Raw genomic sequence first — 26303 nt, 5'->3', positions numbered from 1 at the left:
TCAAAATCAAATTGTTATACTGCCATGCTTGAGCTACCTCATCAACTGAAATGTCCTTGACTGTAACTGGGCCCGTATTCATGAAACCGTTCTCATGCTCAAGCATGGATTCTCTGCTCAAGCCAACTATCTTGTAACTCACTTAAATCATGTAAAACAATCAAAAAGTCAAATGTAAACATTGAAAATAGTAACTGGCTGAATTTCAGTCTCTTCATCTTTTTCCATATCATTAAAAAAAACGATTTTATGAATTTATAACTGAAACAAGATATTAGGCTTGAGCACAAAATCCATGTTTGAGCATGAGAGCAGTTTCATGAATACAGACCCTGTTCTACAGTTATATCCTTAACAAAATTAAGGGGAGGTAACTGTATATGCGGAAAATCACAGTGAAGTGGTACAGGGATCTTAAATGAACGCAATGTCTTCTCAGATAATTTTTATAAATAAGAACTCCTTTCTGCAGAAATGTTAACTGATTTGTAGACGATGAAGGGTTAGATAATAACGGTAGCCCAATAATCGGAGACTGGTGGAATCTCCAGCTGGCCTAGAGTGGTTCTATAAAACTGTTAGCCCACTAAGTTGTTATTACTTATCATGTTGAATATTATTGGGTTTATAGAATTTGCACATGGACTAAGTTAAATTGGAAATTTATAACCCAACTGACTAGCGGTTTTGACATTAATTTCTAGCCTTGTGTTGTCAAAATTTGATATTACTTATCATGTTGAATAATATTGAGTTTGTTGAATTTGCACATGGACTAAGTAAAATTGGAAATGAATAGCCAAACTAAATAGTGGTTTTGAATAATTAATTTCTAGCCCTGTAATGTAATCAGTTGTTTTATTATTCAGGAGTTGAAGTGGGTGACCTTGGACCAAAGTTCGGCTTTAATGAAAACGATAATGGTTTCCTTAGACTGCACCATGTGAGGATTCCTCGGGACCATATGCTCATGAGATATGCTAAGGTACAAGACTTCATTTTTGTTTTTCCTTATTAAATGTAAACATTCCGAAGTGAAAAGCTGTTTTATCTAAAATAAATGAGAAGGAGTTCAGATTAGACAAGCTTCATGATAGTTCCCAAAGGGTGTCAGATTAGAAAGGGTTCACTGTAGTTCCCACAGATTCAGATCAGACAGGTTTTAATGTATATCCCACAGGGTGTCGGATAAGATAAGTTTCACTGTAGATCCTGCAAGGTTTCATATTGAACAGGTTTTCCTGTATACCAAATAACAGGTAGCGGAGGACGGGGCCTTTACCGTCTCCACAAATGAGGGATCTCGTCTGACATACGGTACGATGTTGTTTGTACGTGCGATGATCGTGTCAGGAACTTCCACCGTCTTGGGTATGGCGTGTACCGTAGCAACTAGATACTCCGCAGTGAGGAGACAGACAGAGGTGTCACCAGGGTCAGTATATACCTTACATTATATCTACAACATTTATTGAGAAATAATATAATGTTACCATATTTGACCACAAATTAGCCCCCACGTCTTGTGAAAAAAGGGCCAAAAGTAGTGAGCGGGCTTAAATGTGTGTATCTTCCCTGTTCACAAATGTCCGCCATCTTGGATATACCTCTGTTTTGATTTATGACCACACTGAATGTCATGTATTCACAGTTGTTCATGTTGTAAAACAACCAGCAGACATGTGTAATGTATGTCTCAGATTATCTTTCATCTGAATAAGGAAACATTTTTTTTTTATCTCACCTGGCCCTTCCGTAAGAATATAGTTTGTCTGGAGCATTCTTGCGCAATGTAGAATCAATTATGTGTAAACAGATAAATGGAGGGACAGAATAATAGATTAATGCATAGATGAATTGGCACACCACAAAAATATGCTATAAAAACAATATACAGGAATGTCAATTGGCACAATCATAATTTAGCACAATATTTAGAGCGCAAACACGCTAAAATTAGATTACCACTAATATTTGTACATTTACAGTACCTTATAGCACATCATATTGTGTCCTCAGAATTTTGTATAAAATAACGTATGTTACATTTATTACATTTTTGTCAGTGAAATATCGGATTCTATCAACTTGATAAAACTGATATCTTTCACACTGTGACAAATATCAAAAGTGATATTAGTGTGAAAATATCACTTTTTGGTATTGACCAATCATAACGGTTTCCTCTAGATTCAAATGAAGCGACTAGTATAAGGGGTCAGTATGGTAAATGTTTGGTACACACACTTAATTATTTACATAAATATACAAATAACAACATTTTTATTAGCAATCATACCAGGAAATAGTAGAAAACGTTGGAATTGTGTTGAGTATCCCATTCAAAATGGCGCGCAGCCTTGTTGTCAAGCATGACGTCATTAGAATATAGCGCTATTTATTACACTTCTGATTCCCGCCCTTTTGTAATGCATTACATTTTTCATGTTTTATGCTTTAAAAATGTAATAAATAGAAAATTTAATGGTGTCTTCAGTAAAAACAAATATATATCACTCGTGTGGCTAATATTTTGATATTTTTTAAGAAACCATTAAATATCCTCTATATATTTTTAGTTGCAATTATTTTTTACTCTCAAAAACTGGAATTTCATAATATCATAGTCAGGACAAAAGGTTATTGACCCGATTGTGATAAAACTACTGTAAACCGGGAAACATTCATCCAGTCAAATGTTCACACTCTGCCGATTTAATCCATGTTCACCCAGTGTAAATTTCAACCTTAACATGTAATCACTATATATTTGTGTTTTTTTCAGACTAATATTCGCTGTTATGATAAATTTGCCATATACGGGGGGGGAAAAGGTGAAAGTTGAACTGCGGGGAAATTTTCCTTGTATACAGTACTGTAGAAACTCATGTTATTTGCACTGTTTTTCTTTTGTGTTTAAATTAAGTTTGAAGTTTGGGGTGTGCAAATTACATAGCTATAGATATTTTCAGGTGGGTTTTTTTTCATAAAGATCTCCGATTTGCATGGCCTGCAATCTTGAAAAGACTCATATTTGAGAAATCTGTTTTAATATATTCACAGTGGGCCAGAAGCACAGATTATGGACTACCAAACCCAGCAGTACAAATTGTTTCCCCTGATAGCGACGGCCTATGCCTTCCGTTTTACTGGGCATAGTATATTTAATTACTACACAACTATCAATGCCAATATAGAGAAGGGAAACCTGGAAGACCTTCCTCAGGTAACTATAGCAACCACACCCATCACCAATGCACTTACATTGTATACTTATAGGTTTGGTTTGGTTTGGTTTGTGTTTTACGTCCTATTAACAGCTATGGTCATTTAAGGATGTGCCAGATTTTGGTGGTGGAGGAAAGCCAGAATTCCCAGAGAGAAAAACCACTGACCTACGGCCAGGATCTGGCGACTGTCTCACGCAGGTCTCAAACCCGCCACGCAGTGGTGAAGGGCTAGTGACATGCACTTAGCCACGGCCACCCCGATGTATACTTACAGTTCCACTGCAAGTTTCTGTATAAGCATTACCTGAAGAAATTGTGTTCACAGGTCTATGAACGCAATTTGATCAGCATCATTTTGAAGCTTCTCCTCTAACCTCAAATGCATGCGACAACCCTTAGAAGTAAACATTTTGGTGATGTTAGAAATAGAACCGATCATTGCAATATGAGAAAGATCTGTTTAGTTCTTCCTTCGGGCATTTTATTTTTATGATCAGTCTCAAAATATAACATGCACAACGAGGGGTCAAGGGGAACCTACGTATTAAAATTGAGAAAGATACCTCAAAATGATCCTGAGAAATAGCACTAAATGTCAAAAATTGAAGATTGCCTATGGTCGGCCATTTTGTTTATCTGTTCAGTTTCAAAAGTAAACATGAACAATAAAGGACAGTGGAGAATCTGCATATACAATTTGAGAAAGAAACCTCCAGTACTTCCTGTGAAATAGCACTAACAAACCTTAACTAACAAAATCAAAGATTTGTTTATCTGATCAGCCTCAAAAGTAAACATGCACAACCAGGGACAAAGGGGACCTACATATAAAATTTGAGAAAGATCCCTCCAGTGCTTTCTAAGAAATAGTGATAACAAACTTTCACTGTAAAAATCCAAGATGGCTGCATGTCGGCCATTTTGTTTATCTGGTCATTTTCAAAATTAAACATACACAACTAAGAGGAACCTACATGTTAAAATTTGAAAAAATCACTCAAGTACTTCCTGAGAATTCGAAATAGCCATAACAAACATTTGATCACTGTCAAAAGTCAAGATGGCTGCCTGTCGGCCATTTTGTTCATCTGATCAGTCTCAAAAGTTAATATGCACAACTAGGGATCAAGGGAAACCTACATATAAAATTTGAGAAAGATCCCTCTGGTTCTTCCTGAGAAATATCAATAACAAGAATTGTTTAAGGACAGATGACAGATGGATGATGGACCACGGATGCAGGGCGATTTGAATGGCGCCCACCATCAGATGAAATATTAAATATAAGAGAATTATACCTATAATTACATCAACAAAAACAATAATATTTAAGAGATTTATGTATTGAACAGCATTTGTCAATGTTTCAATGCAACTGATTTGTGTTCATACTGTCATGAACATTGAAAAATGCTGTTCAATCCTTATGTGTACTATCCACTGGTCAGAAATTGTAATTCTAATATTTTTTCCCAGCAGAATTTTGCCATGCTATAGAGTCATGCTATTGTGGTTTGTGTAGCACTATCTTGTTTCTTCAATTGAATGACCTTGACCCACTTTCTGGTGTCATTGATCAAATGTGTTAAAGCATCAAAAATCTTCTTGTTCTGAACTATAATACTTGGAGCCATGCTATGTGGCTTGCAGATCACTTAAGTGGTCAGTGCTATCATATAAGTTCATTTGAATAACTTTTATCCACTTTCAAGGTTGGATGAGTCAAACGTGTTAAAAGACTTCAGTGACTTCTTCTGTAGAACCATGAGGCCTATGTCCAATTAGGATACACATTGTATATACATATAGGTGGCCAGGTTGTGAAGTGGACAACACACTTGCCTTTCACCAAGCAGCTGGGGTTTGATTCCCCGATCAGATGTGAAAAGGTATGGGGTCACCTGCCCGACCATGTGGGTTTTCTCTGGGTGCTCCAGTTTCCTCCCACATTAAGCCCCCAACGCTCACATCCAGGCCAACAATAGTGATTAATACAACTTGAAATGACCTGTTTAATAATTGTTGTTAAATAAATAACGTTTATATTTTTTTTACAAACATATATATTGTAGCTTCATGCACTGGCTGCTGGGCTTAAGGCCTTCTGTACATCAGTGGCTGCAGATGGTGTGGAGATTTGTCGCCTTGCATGTGGCGGTCATGGTTATTCACATGCCAGCGGCCTTCCGTGGATGTATACCAAGGCAACAGTTGAATGTACATATGAGGGGGAAAACACAGTCATGTTCCTTCAGACAGCTAGGTGAGTGTATGTACAGGGGAGGGGGGCGGACACAGTTTATGTTCCTAAAGACAGCTAGGTGAGCGTATGTACGGGGGAAAACAAAGTCATGTTCCTACGAACAGCTAGGGGAGTGTATGTACGGGGGAGGGGGGGCACAGTTTATGTTCCTAAAGACAGCTAGGTGAGCGTATGTACGGGGGAAAAACAAAGTCATGTTCCTATGAACAGCTAGGGGAGTGTATGTAAGAGGGGGCACACTGTCATGTTGCTGCAGATAGCAAGGGGAGTGTATGTGCTACCTGTACGATACAGGTCGCAGTACAAAATTCTGGTATACACATACAAGGCACTGAATGGAACAGCTCCTCAGTACCTACAGGAGCTTGTTACCCTGTATCAGCCGTCAAGATCACTGCGGTCGGAGTCAGAATCTTGAATCTTTGTTGTGTGCTCCAAAATATCGTACTGTGACCTACGGACCTTTGGGAGGGTTTCGGCTACGTTGTGGAATAGCCTACCATCTGCTATTAGGAAGTCAAATACCCTGGCCAAGTTCAAGAGGGACATAAAAACTCACCTCTTCACGTCTGCATTTTAGAATCTTTGCAAAGACGTCATGTAAATACCACCCTTTTATTTGTTCAATTATGTGCACATTGCTTGTTAAATGTATGAAAATGATTGCAAGCCTTTGTTGTTTGTTTTCACAATTATAACCATGAGTATAAGCGCCTTAGAGTAATTTTACAAATTACATAGGGCGCTATATAAATGTTGTATATTATTATTATAATTATGTTAGAGGAGGCACTGTAGTCTAGTGGTAGGACGCCAGGCTCATGAACGAAGGGTTGCAGGTTCGAGCCAGGGCACGGCACTTTGTTGTATCTTTGAGCAAGATACTTTACTCTGCTTGTTCCAGTCTACTCAGCTGTAAATGAGTACATGGTTGGTTAGTGCTAGAATTGTTGAATGCTAGCTGTGAGTGCCGAAATGGCAGCACCGGCTGTTTGCTCCCCAGGGAGTTGAGAAAGATGTTGGCTGGTTGCAAAGGCCCTATAACCATGGATAATAATTTGTGAACCGCTTTGAGACGACCTACGAACTAGGTTGTGATAGAGCGGCATATAAGAACCTCCAATTATTATTATTATTATTAATTATTATTATGTATGGGGTGGGGGTGGGGACACTGTCATGTTTCTACAGACAGCTAGGTGGGTGTATGTATGAGGGGGAAAATATAATCATGTTCCTGCAGACAGCAAGGTTAGTGCATCTTACCGTCTAGAATTCTGAGGGTCCCGGGTTTGAATCCCTGTCTGGTTGTGCATTTCTCTTTGTCTTGTTACCCGTTTTACTTTCGAAATGAGGACAATTCGATACTGACAACAAACATTAATAAACAACACACTATGTATAGATAAAAAGTCATTACATTTGAAAAACTTAAAATTAATATTGGGCAAATATGGATTTTACCAGTGACGGGTGAGGGTTTTTCCAGCACACAGTACATATTGTGTGATTAAATTGCAAAATTTTTAAATTTTCTGTTAAGGTACCTGGTGAAGTGCTACAATCAGATGAAAATGAAGAAGAGTCTCCCAAGCTCTTTTGCTTACATCACAGACAATCTGAGCGGCAAGTCTGACCTTGACAACAAGCTCAATTTTGATAGTATCATAGAGGCCTACGAACACAGAGCAGCAAGGTAAGGATGAATAGAATCTCCAATCTTACAAATATTTAAGAGGAATAGAATCTTCTATCTTACAAATGTACAAATATACAATTTGAACTGTTATTTAAGAGGAAAAGAATCTTCTATCTGACAATGTAATTAATGTTTTGAAAACTCACAGGCAAGAAGGAGAAACAAAATCTTCTGTCTGATTAAGTGAACAAGAAGTCTTGACGCAGACAAGTAACACTTGTGTGTTTACTGATAGAAGGGGCACACGTTTTAGGAGGAATAGAATCTTATATCAGGCAAAGGAATAATCAGTGAAGTTTAAATATATTTTTATTGCCTTGAAAATGACAAAAAGGATTGGGCGCAAGTTCTTACAACTTAATTAAGCCCTCTCCTAACTTAAATACATTTTACGTACATCATAGCTGTCTTAACATGAACATTTCATTTTATTTTATTTTTTATTTTTTTTAAATTTAAGTTGAATTAACAAAATAGGTTGTTGACGACTGTTTCTCTGTACCCCGACCTACTCATAGAGAATTTACCGAGGTTTTCACACAGATAAAGAAAATTTAATTCTTCAAACATGATGTAATTGTTGTAATTAAGACTACTTACTAGAAGCGGTTTGTATGCTTAATGTACTAACATACATAGGTAAAGGTTCTACTGTTTTGTTCAAAAGTGAGATCATGATTACCCCAGAGAAGTGTGTTTATGTCTGTTGGGAGGATCTCTAGAAGATTTCAGTTCCTAAGATTTCTTACCATGTGATTTCTTACAGTTGAGTAATTTGGACATGTATAGAAATAGTGATGTACATTTTCTACTTCCCCACATAAACATAAAGGGTTATCACTGAGGTTAGCAGTGAAGTTACAAGTTAGAAAAATATGTGTCGTTGTATGTTGTTATTCTTTCTGAGAAGAACAGAATGTCCTACATCTATACTGATTCTTAGGGGAAACCCCCCCCAGAGAAATAAGTTATTTTAACTCTAAATTGAAATAATCAGAAACTTTTCGGGGATTTTTCACCTAGTTTTATAGCAGAATTCAGGCTGTTTCCCCTTGCAAAAAAGTGCTTAATTTCCCCAAAATGAAGAAAAATTGAGGAATATCTTCCCAAATTCAATAAAAATAATGCTGTATTTTCCTAATTCATGTAGGAACAGGCTGTAGTAAAATTTAGGTAGAAAAACAACAAAGTTTTGTTATTTCAGTACTTTACACACCAGAAATGAGAAAACAAATTCTACCTATATTTTCAGTGAAATTAACATTTCACAAGAAAACCCAACTTTACCATGAAACTTTCAACCATTTTACATAAATTTAGATTTGATTGTACTCATTTTTATTGACCAAGTAAAACAGAAAACCAAGACGTTTGAGGACACAGGAAATATTTGGAAATCAATAGCAGTTGGAAATTGTTAATTTGGAGTTCAATTTATAAGAATAATAAGTACATGTTAAATTTTTCTATGCAATATCACAATTACTTCAGCACTGCAATACAAAGGAGAAATACAAGTCCAGACACACTGCATGTTCATCAAAACAAAGGGACCAATTTCAAAATAAAGTTTTATTCACAACTACCAAAGATAAATTTCAAAACAACTGCTAGAATAAACTGCGTATATGCTTTTTACAACAAAACAGTTGTGTAATATTTGATTATGGTATTTATTCCCTTCAAATTGTTTATTTTGGAAAAAACTTGTAGTGCAACTTGCCTTGGAGGTTTCCACTGTTGAACAGGTAGTTCAGCTGGTTAGACAGACAGTATCACATGCCCAGAGTTTGAGTTATGGTCAGGCAATGCTACATTATTACATTCAGAACACAAACTGTTGTTGGTTGTTTTTGTTGTTCTTTTCATATTTTTTTTTTTTTTTTTTTTTTAAAAAATTTGNTCTGCAAGGCATGGTTTCTTCTTTCAAAATGGAAGCTTTGCCACAAAAAAGTTTTCAATGCTTTGGTACAGGAATCCTTCGTGGTACGCCTCTATTTGTTTCCAATGCTTTGGTACAGGAACCCTTTGTGGTATGCCTCTATTTGTTTCCAATGCTTTGGTACAGGAACCCTTCGTGGTATGCCTCTATTTGTTTCCAATGCTTTGGTACAGGAATCCTTTGTGGTACGCCTCTATTTGTTGTAAATTAATGCAAAACCTAAGACTAGACCAGTCACTATGGTCTCTGTTAACACAAACAGGGTAATATCAATACAATTTGTGACATCATTTTTATCTGGTTCATCCATGTCCGCAGTTTTGATGTTGACACCTTTCTCTCCGTGCAAATTGACGCATTTTTCTCCAACAACACTGACATCACCAGTATCTGGTACATAAGAGTCAAAGTCATTGATATCAGCAACAGCGTTTTTGTTAGCAGTCTGCTTTCCCCTCTTTTTCCCGTTCTGTTTCACTTTTAAAACAAGTCGCCTGACACATTTGGGAAACTTACTCACATCTTTCACAGCGTCACAGCGAAGGGTAAATATCGTCAGGATTATAAGTAGACAGCTGAACAACATTGCCACCATGAGAAAGTAGGAAATTCCTGCCATTGGCTCCGATACCTTCGGCATGTTGTCACCCACAAGTGTCATATAAACAGCCAGCGACAAGAACATGGTGATTGTGTAGGATATCCTCTCCCCTGACGCGGCCGGCAGGAGAAACACAAACGGGTTGAGGAAACAGAGTGTGTACACAGGTATGATCAAGGATATGATGAAGTAAGAAGGTTTCCTCTTCAGATGTAGGTGGTAAACAACCTGGGAAGAATGTCCGTCATGTTTTAAAATTTCCTCTGCCGAGGTTTTATCCACATCCCATTCGCCATTTGGACTGAAGTACTCCATCTGGAATTGTGGAAGAAAGGCAGAGAGATGTATTTCGCTAGCAGGGTATCCCCAAGGAAGTAGGACCATTGAACATTTGTGTGAATCCGTCGGGAAATTCGTCATGTCAATAGTACAAGTTGCCTTTATTGTTTTTCCTGGATTTATAGAAACAAAACCGTTTGCATATATTTTCGCATCAAATTTATCAGATCCAAAACGGTCTATGTCTGAAGCAGATGATATTAGGAATATGCTAGGATTCCATATCGTTGAAGAATTCACCGTCATATGAGAAATGCCAGCATGATCAGAGGGTTTCCATGACAACCGGAAGTCATTCCAAACCAAGCTTATTCCCCCGCTCAAGGTGATTGTTCCAGAAACCTCATCCAAATCTCGAATGGAGAGGAGAAAAAAGGATGTGCTTACTTGAACTGTTTCATTAAGGTTACGCGCTGGACGTATTCCTCTACTGTAGTTTGTGAACAGTGTGTCTTGTAGTTCTGTCATGTCTTCTATTGTACCGGAGGTCGCAACTCCGTAGTCGGTGTTACAAAGTACACAAAGCAAGACCACTATTCCTTGTAGCTTCATCCTGTAATCTTCGGTGTACGTACTTATTTTATGTCTGTCAGCAGCTGTATCACAATGTCATAAACGAACTTTACGTCTTTTACGAACAGGTAACCAACATTGGCAGATTCCACTTTATTTGACGCCATTGTTCGTCCCTTGTTTGGATCAGTTTTAGTTCACAAAAGACTCAATTGTAAAAATATTGAATCATTAGAATAAAATGTCCCGAATATAGTGCTACAAATTATCAGTTACAAAAGTTACATTAAGCAATCGACACTTATAACATAGATTTGTTTGAATACGGTTGTGTTGTATATTGATCTGTGCAGAGTCCATGTGCCACTGTGTTAACAAAGCTTCCAGTTTTATAGATATAACAGACTCTGCTGGTGGATTTTTTAGTCCCTGAGGTTTGCCGTAACCTATAGATGACCACAGTTATCTATGTTGAGTAGTGGCATGGCTCATAATATACATACACACTTTGGTTTAAACAATATTCTATTTCATTCATCATATTTTATAAGTAAACACATAAATGGAAATAGGATCTGGCAACAAGATTTTAAATCTTATATTAAGCCATCTCCCAAATATATACACTTCACTAATTATCTAATTTGAAATTAACCATTACTTTGAAATGCATCAATTAAGGAGGTTTTAAGCAATTCTCTTTCTGTGTTTTCTGTAGTTAAGACCAATTTGGATTTCCACCTTTTTGGCCTTTAGTATCACTAATGACTCCTAGAAGGACGAAACAGCTGTATGATGCAGGGTAAATCATTTTTGGCGTATTGAATCTATTACCAAATTTTAAAGAAGTATGTTCATTTTTAACTCACCTTGCCCGAAGAGCCAAGTGAGCTTATGGCATGGTGCGTCGTCCGTCGTCAACTTTTTATTTTAAACAACTTCTTCAGAATAACCAAGAGGCCCAGGCTGATGATATTTGGCCAGTAGCATGCTGGGATAAAGGGCTACCAAATTTGTTCAAATGAATGACTTTGACCCATTTTCAACCTTATGTCCTTGTTCGACATTCAAGGTCACAGGCGTCATATGTTTAAATCTTTCAATAGGTTCGTTTGAATCAAACTCTGATATCCTGCCTGTAGCTGAATTTTAGTCCACTTTTAAGATAACAAGTGTGAGATCATTTCCAGGCGAGCGTTGCAGGCCCAATGGGCCTCTTGTTGTAATTATGTTTTTTTCCTAAAAGTTAACTTCCCTTTTCAAAAATGATTCATCAATGCTAGGGTCAGTTTGAAAAAAAGGTTTTCCATTACATAAATACATTTTGTTAATTGATACAGTGGTTCTTAATGTTACAACTCTATTAGTTGTAAATTAATGCAAAACCTAAGATTAGACTGGTCACTATGGTCTCTGTTAACACAAACAGGGTAATATCAATACAATTTGTGACATCATTTTTATCTGGTTCATCCATGTCCGCAGTTTTGATGTTGACACCTTTCTCTCCATGCAAATTGACTCCCTTTTCTCCAACAACACTGACATCACCAGTATCTGGTACGTAAGAGTGAAAATTTTGTCTTGTAGTTTTGTCATGTCCTCTATGGTACCGGAAGTGGCAACTCCGTAGTAGGTGTTAAAAGGTATACAAAGCAAGACCAATATTCCTTGTAGCTTCATCCTGTATTCGTCGGTGTATGTACTTATTAGCTCAACTGAATGACTAAGGTGAGCTTATGCCATACTGTGGCATCCGACACACGTCCGTCGTCCGTCCGTTGTCTGTCCGTCAACAATTTCATTAACGACTTCTTCTTCTTAACCGCTGATTTGAATTGAACTAAATTTGACTGGAAGCATCCCTAAGTGGTGGGGATTCAAAATTGTACAAATGGTGGGGCTGTATTGCTACAAACGATTTCTTCTGTAGAACTATGCACTGAAGCTCAATCATATTTAAACAAAAGCATTCGATCATGGGAGGCAGGGATTCAAAATTGTACAAATGGTGTGGCTTACCCCCAAGGTGGCTGAGGGGAGGGGCCAAAAAGGGTTATTTGGCTATATTGCTTTAAGCGACTACTTCCCTGGAACTAAGAGATATATCAACCATATTTGACTGGAAGCATCCCTAGGTGGTGGGGATTCAAAATTGTACAAATGGTTGGGCTGACCCCCAGGGGGCTGAGGGCAGAGCCAAAAGGGGGCAATTTGGCTATATTGCTATAAACGACTTCTTCTGTAGAACTATGCCATGGATATCGATCATATCTGGTCGGAAGTGTTCATTGGAGGCAGGGATTCAAAATTGTACAAATGTTGGGGCTGACCCCCCTGGGCTAAGGGGTGGGGCCAAACAAAGTTTTTTACTTGGAAATGGTTGAGATCCCCACCATATAACCATATATACAATTGCTGAGTATAAAGAGAAGAATGCACATTTGCTTCCAGGATGGCTCTAGGGTCTGGCCCCACCCTTGGGAGACATAGTCCCTAGGCCATAACTTTAAAACGGTTGAGTTCCACACCCCAAAACTATATATACAAATACTGGGCATAAAGAGACGAATGCAGTCATTATATTAGAATAGACCCTGTGGTCTGACCTAACCCCTATGGACCTAGTTTCTTAGTCACATCTTGGAAACAGTTGAGATCCCCACCCTATAACCATATATACAATCGCTGAGTATAAAGAGATGAATGCACATTTGCTTCCAGGATGACTTTGGGGACTGCCCCATCCTTGGAGATTTAACCCCTGGGTCATAACTTCAAAATTGTTAAGATCCCCACCCCAAAAATACATACACAATTGTTGGGCATAAAGAGACAATGCAGTCATGATATTAGAATTGACCCCAGGGTCTGCCCCACCCTTGCAGACTTAACCCCTGGGTCATAACTTTGAAACGGTTAAGACCCCCACCCCAAAACTATATATACAAATACTTGGCAAAAAGAGACAAATGCTGAGTCATGATATTAGAATAGATCCTCGAGTCTGGCCACAACCCTAGGGACCTAGTTTCTGAGTCACAGCTTGGAAACAGATGAGATCCCCACCCCATAACCATACATATAATTGCTGGGCATAAAAAATCTAATACAGATATGCTTCAAGGATTGGCCTTGGGGTCTGGCATATTCCCTTGGATCTCATTTGGAGAATGTTTTGCCATGATTGCTTAGATATCCAGGTGAGCGATACAGGCCCTCTAGGCCTCTTGTCTTATGTCTGTCAGCAGCTGTATCACAATATCATAATAATAAATGAGCTTTACCTCTTTTATGAACAGTTTACGAACATTGGCAGATTCCACTTTATTTGTACGCAATATTGGTCGTCCCTTGTAGGACCAGTTTAACTCATTCACCCCTGAAATTTCATAATGAACTATTCCAACCCTTGAATTGGAAGAGTTCAAAAGTATCTTCAGGGGTGAATGAGTTAAGTGCACAAAAAACTTGATTGTAAAAACGTTGAATCATTAGAATATAATGTGACAAACAAAGCTACAAATTATCAGTTACAAAGATACATTTAGCAATCAACACTTATAACATAGAATAAAGTTGTATTGTATATTGATCTGTGCGGTGTCCATGTGTCACTGTGTATACAAAGCTATCATTTTTATAGATATAACAGACTCTCCTAGTAGAATTTTTAGCCAATGAGGTTTGCCGTTACCTTGTTGGCCACAGTTATCTATTTTGAGTAGTGGCATGGCTTATAATATCCACAGTTTGGGATAAACAACATTTTATTTCATTCGTCATCTATTACAAGTACACACATAAATGGAAACAGAATCTGGTAACAAAATTTTAAACCTTATATTATGCACTCTCCCAAATATACACTCTTTAGTAATTATTAAATTTGAAATTAACCAGTTCTCCTCTAAATTTTGAAAATTCATAAATTAAGGGTGATGTAAGCACATCCCTTTCTGTTTTAACAGTTGTAAAGACCAATTTCGATTTCCGACTCTTTGGCCTTTATTGTCACCGATAAGTCCTAGAAGGACGAAGGGCTGTATGATGCAGTGTTACTATACCCTCTGCAACACAATTGGGGGGGGGTATACTGGAATGACCCTGTCTATCTGGATGTCTTTATGTCATTCGCAGTAACGTGTCCAGAAAGCTCTTAACTAACAGGCAGATTTAATTGGAACTACACTTGAATTATCAGTTTATTATGTAGTTGTGCACCGGCATTTTAATTTCAGATTTCTACACTTTTTAAGGGAGTTACGGCCCTTTAAGCGAAATAGCTTGTCCGAAAATCTCCATCTTAACCAATTAACAGATTTTATTGAAACTTCACTTGAATGATCAGTATATTATGAAGTTGTGCACCGGCATTTTAATTTCAGATTTCAACACTTTTTAGGGGAGTTACGGCCCTTTATGCTAAATAACTTGTGGGGAAAATTTTATCTGAACTAACTGGCAGATTTTATTGAAACTTCACTTGAATGATCAGTATCTATTATGTAGTGGTGCACCAGCATTTTAATTTCATATTTCAACACTTTTTAAGGGAGTTACAGGTCCTTTATGCAAAATAATGTGAAACCCCAAGGTCATGGTCACTAAATGATATTTAAACTACTAGCATCTGCAGGGGGTTAGTTATCCTCCAGATGACAGTTCTAGGTCATTTTTGGCATATTGTATCTAATTATCAAATTTTAGAGGCCAGTATGTAATTTTGTGTACCTAATGTGTTGACGCTGTGGTATATAAAACCCTGTGTGTTGATAAACTGAGAGCCACAATGTATTTGTAAAGTTAGAAGCCTTTGTTGTATTATTGAACGAAAAAGTAATTAGTTCAAATGTAGGAGATATATAGTCCTATACAACGGGGAACCATATCTGGGTCACCTTACCGTTCATAATGGCATTATAATCCCTGCAATATTGGTCTGCTGCTCAGAGGATGCTTAACCCTTTCACCACTGTAGACCATATAAATACATGGTAGAGTCTTCTAAAGTTTCCTAGGGGTGAAAAGGTTAACTTCAACCAGTGGGTAGTGAAAAATACAAGCTGCTGTCACAAAGAAACAATGGCTATCAAAGCAAATCCAATCCCCCACCATCCTCGATATGTCATATCAAAATCAAAGGTTCAGTGTGTTCCACCCTGTGGATGAGACGAGGAGACTAGATTGATCCTTTGATGTACATCAAAATAATCTGTAGGTCGCGCAACGGTAAAGGACTTATGGGTCATTTTTTGGCCTCATAAAAACTTAAAAAAAATCAACTTGAATTTATTTACCAGTTTCTGTTATGAACATCATATTGGTAAATTGGGGCCATATTGGTAAATTGGGGCTATCTTTCTTGGTGAACATTTTTTCCAATGCGCATGCATAGATGCCCTACCATTGCAACGAAATTACGTTGCTACGCAGAAATAGACGAAATATGGACAGTTAGGATGCAGAAATGAAAGCCTGCGCACATGACAAACAAAAATTCCTTTCTACGGATGAACACTGGTTTGACAATGTTTAAGCATGTCAAATTTTATTTTGTTTGTGACATGCAGAGGCTTTCAAAAATTAAAAAGTGTTTACTTAATTTCCTTCAAAATGGTCAATTTTCAACCAAATAGCGCACACCAGACGATATTCACATATTTTATTATGAAAATGCTGGTTTATGTCTCTCTTTGTAATGCCATATCTCCTAAACCAGTTGTCGAGTGAATTTGATATTTCATATTTCAATACTTTCTAACTAATTCAAAATCCTCAATGAGGCCAGAAATGTCCCTTAATGTCATAAAACAAAGTGTCTGTTAACATGCTTAATGATAAACAATAATCATCCGTGGCAATTGTGATTTACAATGACCCTTGTTTATTTTATGATAAAATAATATTATCCAGCAACGAGACATGCATAAGAAAAGAGAGACAAGGTGTAAAACTTAAAAATGACACACGTGTCTTTGTTTACATACACATCAGTTTCCATTTTTGCTGTGACGAGCCAAGACAGAATTGTCACGTGATGGACCATGTGATCTATTCGGCAGTCTTCCAGGTAAACGGGCATAGCGCTGTATACAAACAGCAGCCGAGAAACACAAGAGTTCAATACCGTTAATTGTGTCCATATACAACAAAGTTGACAGTATGGCCGCGCAAATGTCTCTATTTTTGGTATATTTATGCATTTATAGCACTAATTTTCTGTTTCCTGGGTATGAAATATACGGCATTACTCCCTTTAAGTGTCATCTGTAAAGTTATATTTGATTTTCAGACTAATCAAGGCAGCCGCACTAAACATAACTTTCTGGATGAAGGCGGGAAATAAGGTGTGGGATTCCACCAACAAGAGCTCTATACAGATGGTGTGGGCCGCTAAGGTAATGGCGCTCTTCCTTTTACAGTGGAACCTGCTAAATCTGAAAACCTTTCAATCCAAAACCCTGTCTTATAGTAACCCTTTTAACACTGTAGACCATAATGGACTCATCCATATCAATTTATGGTGGAGTTTATTAAAGTAACATAGAGGTGAAACGGTAAATAAAACTTATTTTGGACCAGCTGTCCCACTGTATACATTTCTTTGTAAATAGAACCTTTTTAATCAGGAAACCTGTGTACATAGGTGTCAACCTCTGAAACCTCTGATGAGGAAGATCTCCCTAATTCTCTATATCCTGATCCTAATGAGGTAGAAAATGTGTGAAATGTGTCTGAAACATTCAAATCACCTTGTGTCCGTGGTCCGTCGTACGTCCGTTGTCCGTCATCCGTCCGTAAACAATTCTTGTTATCGCTATTTCTCGGGAAGTACCAGAGGGATCTTTCTCAAATTTTATATGCAGGTTCCCCTTGGTCCTTAGCTGTGCAGGGCAACTTTTGAGACTGATCGGATAAACAACATGGCCGACAGGCAGCCATCTTGGATTTTGATAGTGAAAGTTTGTTATCGCTATTTCTCAAGAAGTACCAGAGGGATCTTTCTCAAATTTTATATGTAGGTTCCCCTTGGTCCTTAGCTGTGCAGGGCAACTTTTGAGATTGATCGGATAAACAACATGGCCGACAGGTAGCCATCTTGGATTTTGATAGTGTAGGTTTGTTACCGCTATTTCTCCGGAAGAACTAGAGGGATCTTTCTTAAATTTTATATGTAGGTTCCCCTTGGTCCTAGCTGTGCAGGGCAATTTTAGAGACTGATCGGATAAACAACATGGCCGACAGGCAGCCATCTTGGATTTTGATAGTGAAAGTTTGTTATCGCTATTTCTCGGGAAGTACGGGAGGGATCTTTCTCAAATTTTAAATGTAGGTTCCCCTTGATCCCTCGTTGTGTATGTTATATTTTGAGACTGATCATAAAAACAAAATGGATTAAAAGAAGAACTAAACAGATCTTTCTCATATTGCAATGATCGATTCTATTTCTTTCACATTAAGTACTGTACTAGTAAATATGTGAAATGACAAACTCACTTTGAAGGTTGGCTTTCATACACATCAGTATTAAGTTTAGATCAAAAGTTACCTCAAGGTGCATTTACTGTTAACATGACTCGATCAAACAGATTAGAGGAAAGAAGAGAAAAGATCGAACTGACAAAGAACTAATGAAGATGGTACAAAGGTGGGTGCCAAGATCCCTCTGGGATCTCTTGTTTACTTTATTCATGTGTCCTTTTTTTAGAATGCAGATTTTGAGTTTTTGTTTAAGCTTAATTTGAATAATTTCAGAAATGTAATCTAAGTTTTAACGGTATTGGAGATGGGTTTCACTATTGGTCTAAGTGTGAACACATTTATCAGTTAAACAAATCAGATAATTTTACATACCAAAATTTTATTATACTTTCCGAAGCTTTATGAAAATGCAAAGTTTATTTGCTATTCCCAATGTACAAGTACTATATCAATTATCAGTTAATTCCTAAAAAGACTAGAACAACTGTTGAATGTACAGATAATTGATTTGTGATCTTTGAATGTATTGTTGTCCACCTTGTACAATGAATGTTAAGAATACATGACCCCTTGTTTCATGCTTTGTATGTCTGAGAGTACCCTGGTAATAAACAAATCTTGGAGTCTTGTAAATTTTGGTCAATACATAGGAGTGTAGTACAAAGATTCAGGTATGGACTTATTCCAGAAACAGATACACAGAAAATCCCTCAATATTTCTTTAAATCAAGAAAGATTTCAATCGAATGAGCAGACAAAATAATTTCTTTTTTTTAGGCAAGCTGTCATCTGTTTGTGGTGAAGACCTTCATCAATCTTGTGACCTCTGCAAACCTTGACCCCAAGGTCAGGACAGCTCTGACAACCTTATGCAGACTGTATGCTGTCAATGGAATGATAGAGAACATGGGACAGTTTTCTCAAGTAAGATTCCTAACCCCTTAACTCATGATCATTCACCCCTGAAGACACATTTGAAATATTCCAATTCAAAGGTTGGAATAGTTCATTATGAAATTTCAGGTGTGAATGAGTTAATTATGCTGTAGATGTAGATAATCACTGAGTGACAATTTTACTGTTTCCCTCACAGCATTGTTTGTTTTTTATTGTATTTTTTACACTCTGAGACTCGGACATTGTTGTGATTCTATTGTGTACTAACCTGTATTAAGAGACCACATACCTGCCTAAAGGGACCACTTTTTGGAATTGACCCGAGGTTGGTCTTAGAATAGTTTTAATTTAATTCAAATGTAATAGTAATACATGTTACAATGTATGTTTCTGATAAAATAACAATTCAATTATCATTTCGAGTGACAATAGCAATTTCGTAATGTGCACATACAGTGACTGCATCTTCAAAATTCCAACAGTTACGCTCATTCACGTTCTTTGCACCTCTGAAATATGTCATGAAGAAATCGAAGGCACAGACACAGTTAGCCATTTACTTGTTAAAAAACTGACCAATCGCTGGGCTGATACCTGTCCTTTGAAAATAAAAGGAGAGCAACACCCAACTCAAAGTCCGTCAAGTTTACTGCAAAGCGATTCTTTTGATGATATAACTTTTTTTTATCTTTTTTTAGCTCACCTGCCCGAAGGGCAAGTGAGCTTATGCCATGGCGCAGCGTCCGTCTTCCGTCCGTCCGTCAACTTTTGCTTTAAAACGCTACTTGTCCTGAACGGCCCAGTAGATTTTAACCAAATTTGGTCAGAAGCATCTTTAGGGGAAGGGGAACATATTTTGTATAAATGGTGGGTGTGGCCCCCCTGGGGGCTGAGGGGCGGGGCCCAATAGGGAAAATATAGCAAATTCTTTAAAATCCTTCTTTTTCTGTAGGAATGAAAGGATTTGTTCCATATTTGGTCAGAAGCATCCTTGGGGGAAGTGGAACAAACTTTGTATTAATGGTGGGTCTGGCCCCCCTGGGGGCTGAGGGGCCGGGCCCAATAGGGGAAATATAGCAAATTCTTTAAAATTCTTCTTCTTCTGTAGGAATGAAAAGACTTGGTCCATATTTGGTCTGAAGCATTATTGGGTGAAGGGGAACCAATTTTGTATAAATGGTGGGTGTGGCCCACTTTGGGGCTGAGGGGCGGGGCCCAATAGGGGAGGCATAGCAAATTATTCTTTAAAATCCTTCTTATTCTGTCTGAATGAAAGGATTTGGTCCATATCTGGTGTGGAGTATCCTTGGGCAAAGGGGAACCAATTTTGTATAAACGGTGGGTGTGGTGCCCCCTGGGACCTGAGGGGTGGGCCCAATAGGGGAAATAAAGGTAAAACTTTTTAAATCCTTCTTCTACCCTCGGGATTAAGTGATTTTATCCTATTTTGGTCTGGCTCCTATGGCCAAGGGGACTCACTTTTGTATAAGCAGTGGCTGTGGTTTCCCAGGGGGCAGAAGGGCGGGGCCCAATAGGGCAGGCATAGCAAATTATTCTTTTAAATACTTCTTATTCTGTCTGAATGAAAGGATTTGGTCCATATCTGGTGTGGAGTATCCTTGGGCAAAGGGGAACCAATTTTGTATAAATGGTGGGTGTGGCACCCCTGGGGGCTGAGGGGCGGGGCCCAATAGGGGAAACATAGCAAATTCTTCAAAAACCTTCTTCTGTACTGTACGTATGACAGCACCCAAGGATGCTTCATATCCTTGGGCCAAGGGGACTCAATTTTGTATAAGCAGTGGTTGTGGTTTCCCAGGGGGCAGAAGGGCGGGGCCCAATAGGAGAAATAGAGGTAAAACCTTTAAAATCCTTCTTCGACCATCGGGATTAGGGGATTTTATCCTTATTTAGTCTGGAGCATCCTTGGGCCAAGGGGACTTTTTGTATAAACAGTGGGTATGACCCCCCTAGGGGCATAGGGGTGGGGCTCTGTTTGAGTTTGTTCTCGCTATTTCTCAAGTACTGGATGGATCTTTCTGAAATTTCATATGTACTTACAGCATCAACCATTGAGTGTTATATCTTTACTTCATACCAAATATTTTAAACACATTTAGGTGAGCGATACAAGCCCTCTGGGCCTCTTGTTTTAAATTTGCAATAGGCAACAATGCCTTTGTGCTTTACACACGTTTAAACATGACAATGACATGATGGCAATAATAAATACACACTTGCTCTCAAATATTGAGGGCATTTACAAGAATTTTATAGCAGCAAAATAACACACATTCACAAGGAACATATGCATTCACAATAGTAAGCATGAACACAGGATGCAATAGACTTTAACAAAAAATTAATGCGAAGTGAAGGATGATTCTTTTGATGTACCTCAAGGATTAAACTATTCTGTTTGTATCATCCACAAGCTGGAGAGCACATAGCCTTATTTTCATTGCAACATATTGTAAAAGATGTGGATTAATAAGGTTGCCTTACAAGTGTCAGCTGTAGGAAATTTCCCTTTAGCTCAGCGGTAGAGCATCAGACCAGAGAGCCAAGGGCTGCGGGTTCGAGCCCCGGCGCCGGCACTAGCTTTATCACTTTTCCTTGTCCTATTACAAACTATGCTCTACCGCTAAGCTAAAGGGAAATTCCCTACAGCTGATGTTTGTAAGGCAACCTAATTAATCCACATATTTTACAATATTATAAGGATGCTGGAATGTCAGAGAAGGTAACCGCTGGAATTTCCAGGATTCAGTGACTTTAACGGTTAACTGTATTTGTTTTTCCTGTGTAATAGAAAACTGTGTAAGTTGTCTGTGACAGCAGGTACCAGGTGATGGGAACATTTGACTAAAGATATTAGACGACCATTTAACCATGTCTCTCAACTAAGTACTACTCACGGGTAGCTTTCGGCGACCTCATGGTTGCCTTCTTCAGCCCTTACTGAAATCAAGGTGCCAGGTGATGGGAACATTTGACTAGAGATATTAAACGACCATTTAACCATGTCTCACGGGTAACTTTCAGCGACCTTCTGGTTGCCTTCATCAGCCCTTACTGAAATCAGACAGTTCATAGGGTCTTCAGACTAACCAGGTAATTCAGTCACGAGACCCTGGTATTATCCCCAAATCAAATTTGTCTAGAGCTTCGGTTTTGAATCCATTTTGCATGTTGTCGGTTACGTTTTTCTGTTACTATAGTAACAGTTCCCTCTCTCTGTTGTTAGGACGGGTTCCTCAACGAGACCCAGATCAACATGTTGAACGGACGGTTGTCTGCTTTATTGGAGGAGGTGAGGGCGAATGCCGTCGCCTTTGTTGATGCCTTTGAGTACCACGACAACGAGTTACACAGTTGTCTCGGACGATACGACGGACAGGTGTACGAAGCCTTGTACAAGTACGCCAAGTCGTCTCCCCTTAATGACACAGATGTAAGTATACAGGTATACACTAGCTATCCGCCGTGTGATGGAACATGGGATAGGCATATTTGGATTATAAGATTCTGCCATGTCTAGGGGTGTAGGATAGGGAAATCCAACCCTAGCCCAGTTTTTCAAATTGAATAAAACCTGTGGTTTGCTGAGGGTTCTGCACCTATCCAAAAATTCCAAAAGTGGAATTCCCCTATCCTGCACTTCTGGACATGAAAGAGTTTTCCTTCCATTCTAGTCACAAGGGAGAACTCGGAAGCCACTAAATAGGTTTCACACTTTCTGCATCATGGTATTGATAATGATCATTGTTGTCCCATTGTGACATCACACACGTTAAATGGGGTGTAACATTTAAAGAAGCTTACCCCATGGGATCAGATTCTTAAATGTCTAGTCCAAGACTTTGTCGAGAGCCAGACATTAACGCTTTCACCCCTATGTAACTTTAGTAGACTTTACCATGCATTGATATGGATGGGTCCATTATGGTCTACAGTGGTGAAAGGGTTAAAGAATCTTACCTATAGGGTTGAGATTTTTCTCCCAACTCAAATAAAATGATTATTTCATGAAATGCGAACATTGATCGACGTATAATTTCCAGCAAATCAGAGTTATCTTCTGTGATCTCCTATTTTCAACATGATGTCAATGCATTTTGATGTCATGTCATTAGACAATTGTTATGAAAGTGGAATATGTCCGTCTTTATCTTTCCCAGGCCGGAAGTGTGATGGCTATCTCTGTCCAATGGGGAAGAAATACATATCTTAAACCCTGTTCTTGTCCACAGATGCATATGAAGGAGAGAATAAACTCCACAGTATATGATATGCGGGATAAGGCGCCACATGATTTTTTATTACATATGTATTTTGAACATTAGGCTGAAGCTTTGTTTAGGATCTTTCTCCCAGGTAATGTAGATATAAATTTGTTAAAATATCACGGAAAATCTTTTAGAGGACATCTTGGCTGTCTCAAAGTAACATAATTAGGCAATTGCTGGCTAAGTTATCTTTTCTTTTTATGCATAATATAAGATAGATTTGTCTTCTCCCTGTGTTCATGTTTGAATTCTTTGAGCCATTTGGACAACAGAAGTGTCACGGACCAAATCTGCTACAGTTATATCCAAAATGAAATTATCAGGAGGTTGCTGTACATACGAAAAACCACAGTGCAGTGGGACAGGGATCCTTAACTAATCCAAGTTTTTTTCAAATTATTCTCTAGTTTAGATAACAAAACAAGCATGTGAGAGATACAGGCCCTGTAGTCCTCTTGTTCAAGTTTAAATTCAAGACTTGTGAAGAAAATCTGTTTTTCTTTTCAAATTTTCCTTCAATCGGTAGTAGGAGCGGAAAAATGCTAGGCCAGACCGGGGTTTGGACCCAGGACCCTCTGGACTCTTACAGAGATGCCCTAACGATTGAGCTACCTGGTCGCCAACGATCAACCCAATCTAGTTCCGCTACACATTGATAAATCTCAACTGTTGCTGTAAATTGTTTTGTACTTCATTTGTTTCAGGTACATAGTTCCTTCCATAAGTACCTCGCACCATTGAAGAAGGAAAGCAAATTGTAGACCAGTGCATCGAACATTCAAGTGTGTGCTTTACACTTTAGTCTGTAATAGACAAAACATTACACGAGAGTGGTCTCTCCTTGCTTTACTCAAGCATCATGTATACAATTAAAACTGAAACGATAATGGAATAATATTCCTGTGGAGGACCAAGCATTGACTTAAAGGAACAATTAGTAATATTAGGTGTTATTTTCATAATTATTAAAAATAAAATTTAAAATATAACTGCTTAGATTTAAAATGAACAAAAATAGGTGATTTAACTCATTCTTTTGCAGTTTTCCTGGAAATACATAATTTGAGAATTTAACATTAATTGTCAACAAGATAATTACAATGATACACTTTCCCCCCAGAAGAGCAAGAGTTTAAATTCATAAGATGAAAATAATTAATATCATGTATACCACAGTATTTCTTATTTGAACATGCAACTGAAGGGGATATTTCATTTTAAATATTTCCTGAAATTTTAATTGTGCTATTTGAAGTTTCTGTACATTGTTTTGTTGTATAAATTGTGTGTACACCTATTCATCATAACACTAATCTGTTTAGACAGCATGATTGTGCTAAAATTTGTGAGCATTAGACAGATTTTATATTTTCAGTTATTCAAAATTGTAATGATATTTATTTACAGCATTAGTGTTATTACATGGAAACGACTTATTAAAATAGAATTTTGAAAAAAACCCACTAAAATCAGGACGGGATAAGATGATTTTATATTTCAAATAATTTAGATACAGTTTTTTGTATACATTGCCATGTTTTCATTGTAATTTTGTTAAAACTAGGCTGCAGTCGTTTATCGCAATCCAAACGGTTGAACCTTTTGGACCAGAGTTGTTATTGTATGAAATAAGGTCGGACCTAGTGATCTGATGCTGCTTTCAGGAGAGCCTTGACAAAGCCTTGCAAGTTTTGCATACACTTCTGTAGGTCTGCCAGGACTTAATGTATAACATGAAATGTTCGTTGTATATAAACATTTGTGGTTTTCGTGGTTGTAATTGAACCACTAAAATAAAAACAACGAATTGGAATTATATACGTGTCTACTGTTTATTAATAAAGGATATCCGTGAAAGTTTGTACCACGAAACAATCTTAATGGCTTCAAACCATGAAGAAAAGCACCAACGAACATTTCGTGTTATACAGTATATACCCCAAAAATGTTACATTTAAAAAAAGACAAACTGTTTGAACCAGGTTTGCAAAAGAGGCTCTAGGCTATGATCAACATTCTGCAGTAAAACCTTAATGTAATGCGCCTTTGTTTGATTTGTCACCTCTCCTAGCGCTCCAACATACTGTATACCGGAAAATGTTCACCTTGCCAAACTTTAGCCCTTCACTTGTAAAATCCATATTCACCCAATGTTTATTTTGCCCTTTATATTCAGTGATGTAATCATTTATGTTGATTACTAATATACCTTGAAATGATTCATTTGCCCTCGTTACAGAGGGCGAAATTAAGGTTGAAAATTACTATATAGTGCTTTGAATTTGCAGGGTCAACATTTCGCAGTTTCGTATTCAGTACATATTTGCAGAGGATAAATTTCGCTGTGCACCCGAATCCAATGTGTTGTGCAAAGTATTTTTTGAGTGTCATTATTTGAGGGTTAAACCTTGAAATACAGGTAAACCGTTTGAAAACACTGATCTCGAGTGTCGTCCTCCGCCAGTGACTTCACTCGAAAGAAAATCAAATGTGTATGTACCTTTATAGGTGTAAACTGTAATCAATTAATCATCTACTTTATGTACACATAAATATGTTGTGACCACTTATATGTTAGTGTTGTTTTTACATGGACTGCCCTGCAGTTGTCCAGTGATAATCTGATTTGAGTTTATTTAATCTTGCATAACAGCGTTGGCCGTTGGGTTATAAGTATTTTCAACATGTTGTGATAAGGTCCGTAAAAGTGGTTAACATTTTTCGATAATTTACCTGGTGTTTAAAATTTTCACGGATATAAGTCAAAGCGTGAATATAGCGAAATTAAAACCCCTCGCGAAATACAACCGCTATACAGAAGCGAATGCTCAAAGATTATACTTAGTAGCTTGGCCAATGTGGAGTGCTAATATCGTGAGAAAATATTGTGTGTAAGCAACTCAAGGTTCACTCTAGCCAAAATTTACTGTTATTATATGTCCGATTTGCAATTAAGAAATGTGGAATATTATCATAATTATGATTACTGTAAATTAAAAAAATACTGAAGTGTGCAATTAACCTATATTGATCAAACGCATTCTT

At 37.7% G+C, this 26303-nt stretch overlaps 1 protein-coding gene across 2 annotated transcripts in view; it reads left to right on the top strand.

Annotated features, from left to right (window-relative positions):
• Window positions 1-25744, top strand: part of LOC110450932 (peroxisomal acyl-coenzyme A oxidase 1-like) — a 35119-nt gene extending 9375 nt beyond the window's left edge. For both annotated transcript variants that reach the window (XM_021498747.1, XM_021498746.1), the window contains exons 7-15: window positions 870-985; window positions 1260-1435; window positions 3064-3226; window positions 5303-5493; window positions 7037-7189; window positions 16883-16988; window positions 18850-18996; window positions 22217-22423; window positions 23963-25744. In XM_021498747.1, coding sequence (XP_021354422.1) covers window positions 870-985; window positions 1260-1435; window positions 3064-3226; window positions 5303-5493; window positions 7037-7189; window positions 16883-16988; window positions 18850-18996; window positions 22217-22423; window positions 23963-24019 — 1316 coding nt within the window. In that variant the 3' untranslated portion in view covers window positions 24020-25744. The remainder of the gene's footprint in view (window positions 1-869; window positions 986-1259; window positions 1436-3063; window positions 3227-5302; window positions 5494-7036; window positions 7190-16882; window positions 16989-18849; window positions 18997-22216; window positions 22424-23962) is intronic.
• Window positions 25745-26303: the final 559 nt, after the last annotated feature.

This window comes from Mizuhopecten yessoensis, unplaced genomic scaffold (assembly GCF_002113885.1).
Source record: "Mizuhopecten yessoensis strain PY_sf001 unplaced genomic scaffold, ASM211388v2 scaffold5547, whole genome shotgun sequence".
NCBI classification, from domain to species: Eukaryota; Metazoa; Mollusca; class Bivalvia; order Pectinida; family Pectinidae; genus Mizuhopecten; species Mizuhopecten yessoensis.
The sequence above is the reverse complement of the archived record's forward strand: the minus strand, read 5'-3'. Positions and strand labels throughout refer to the sequence as shown.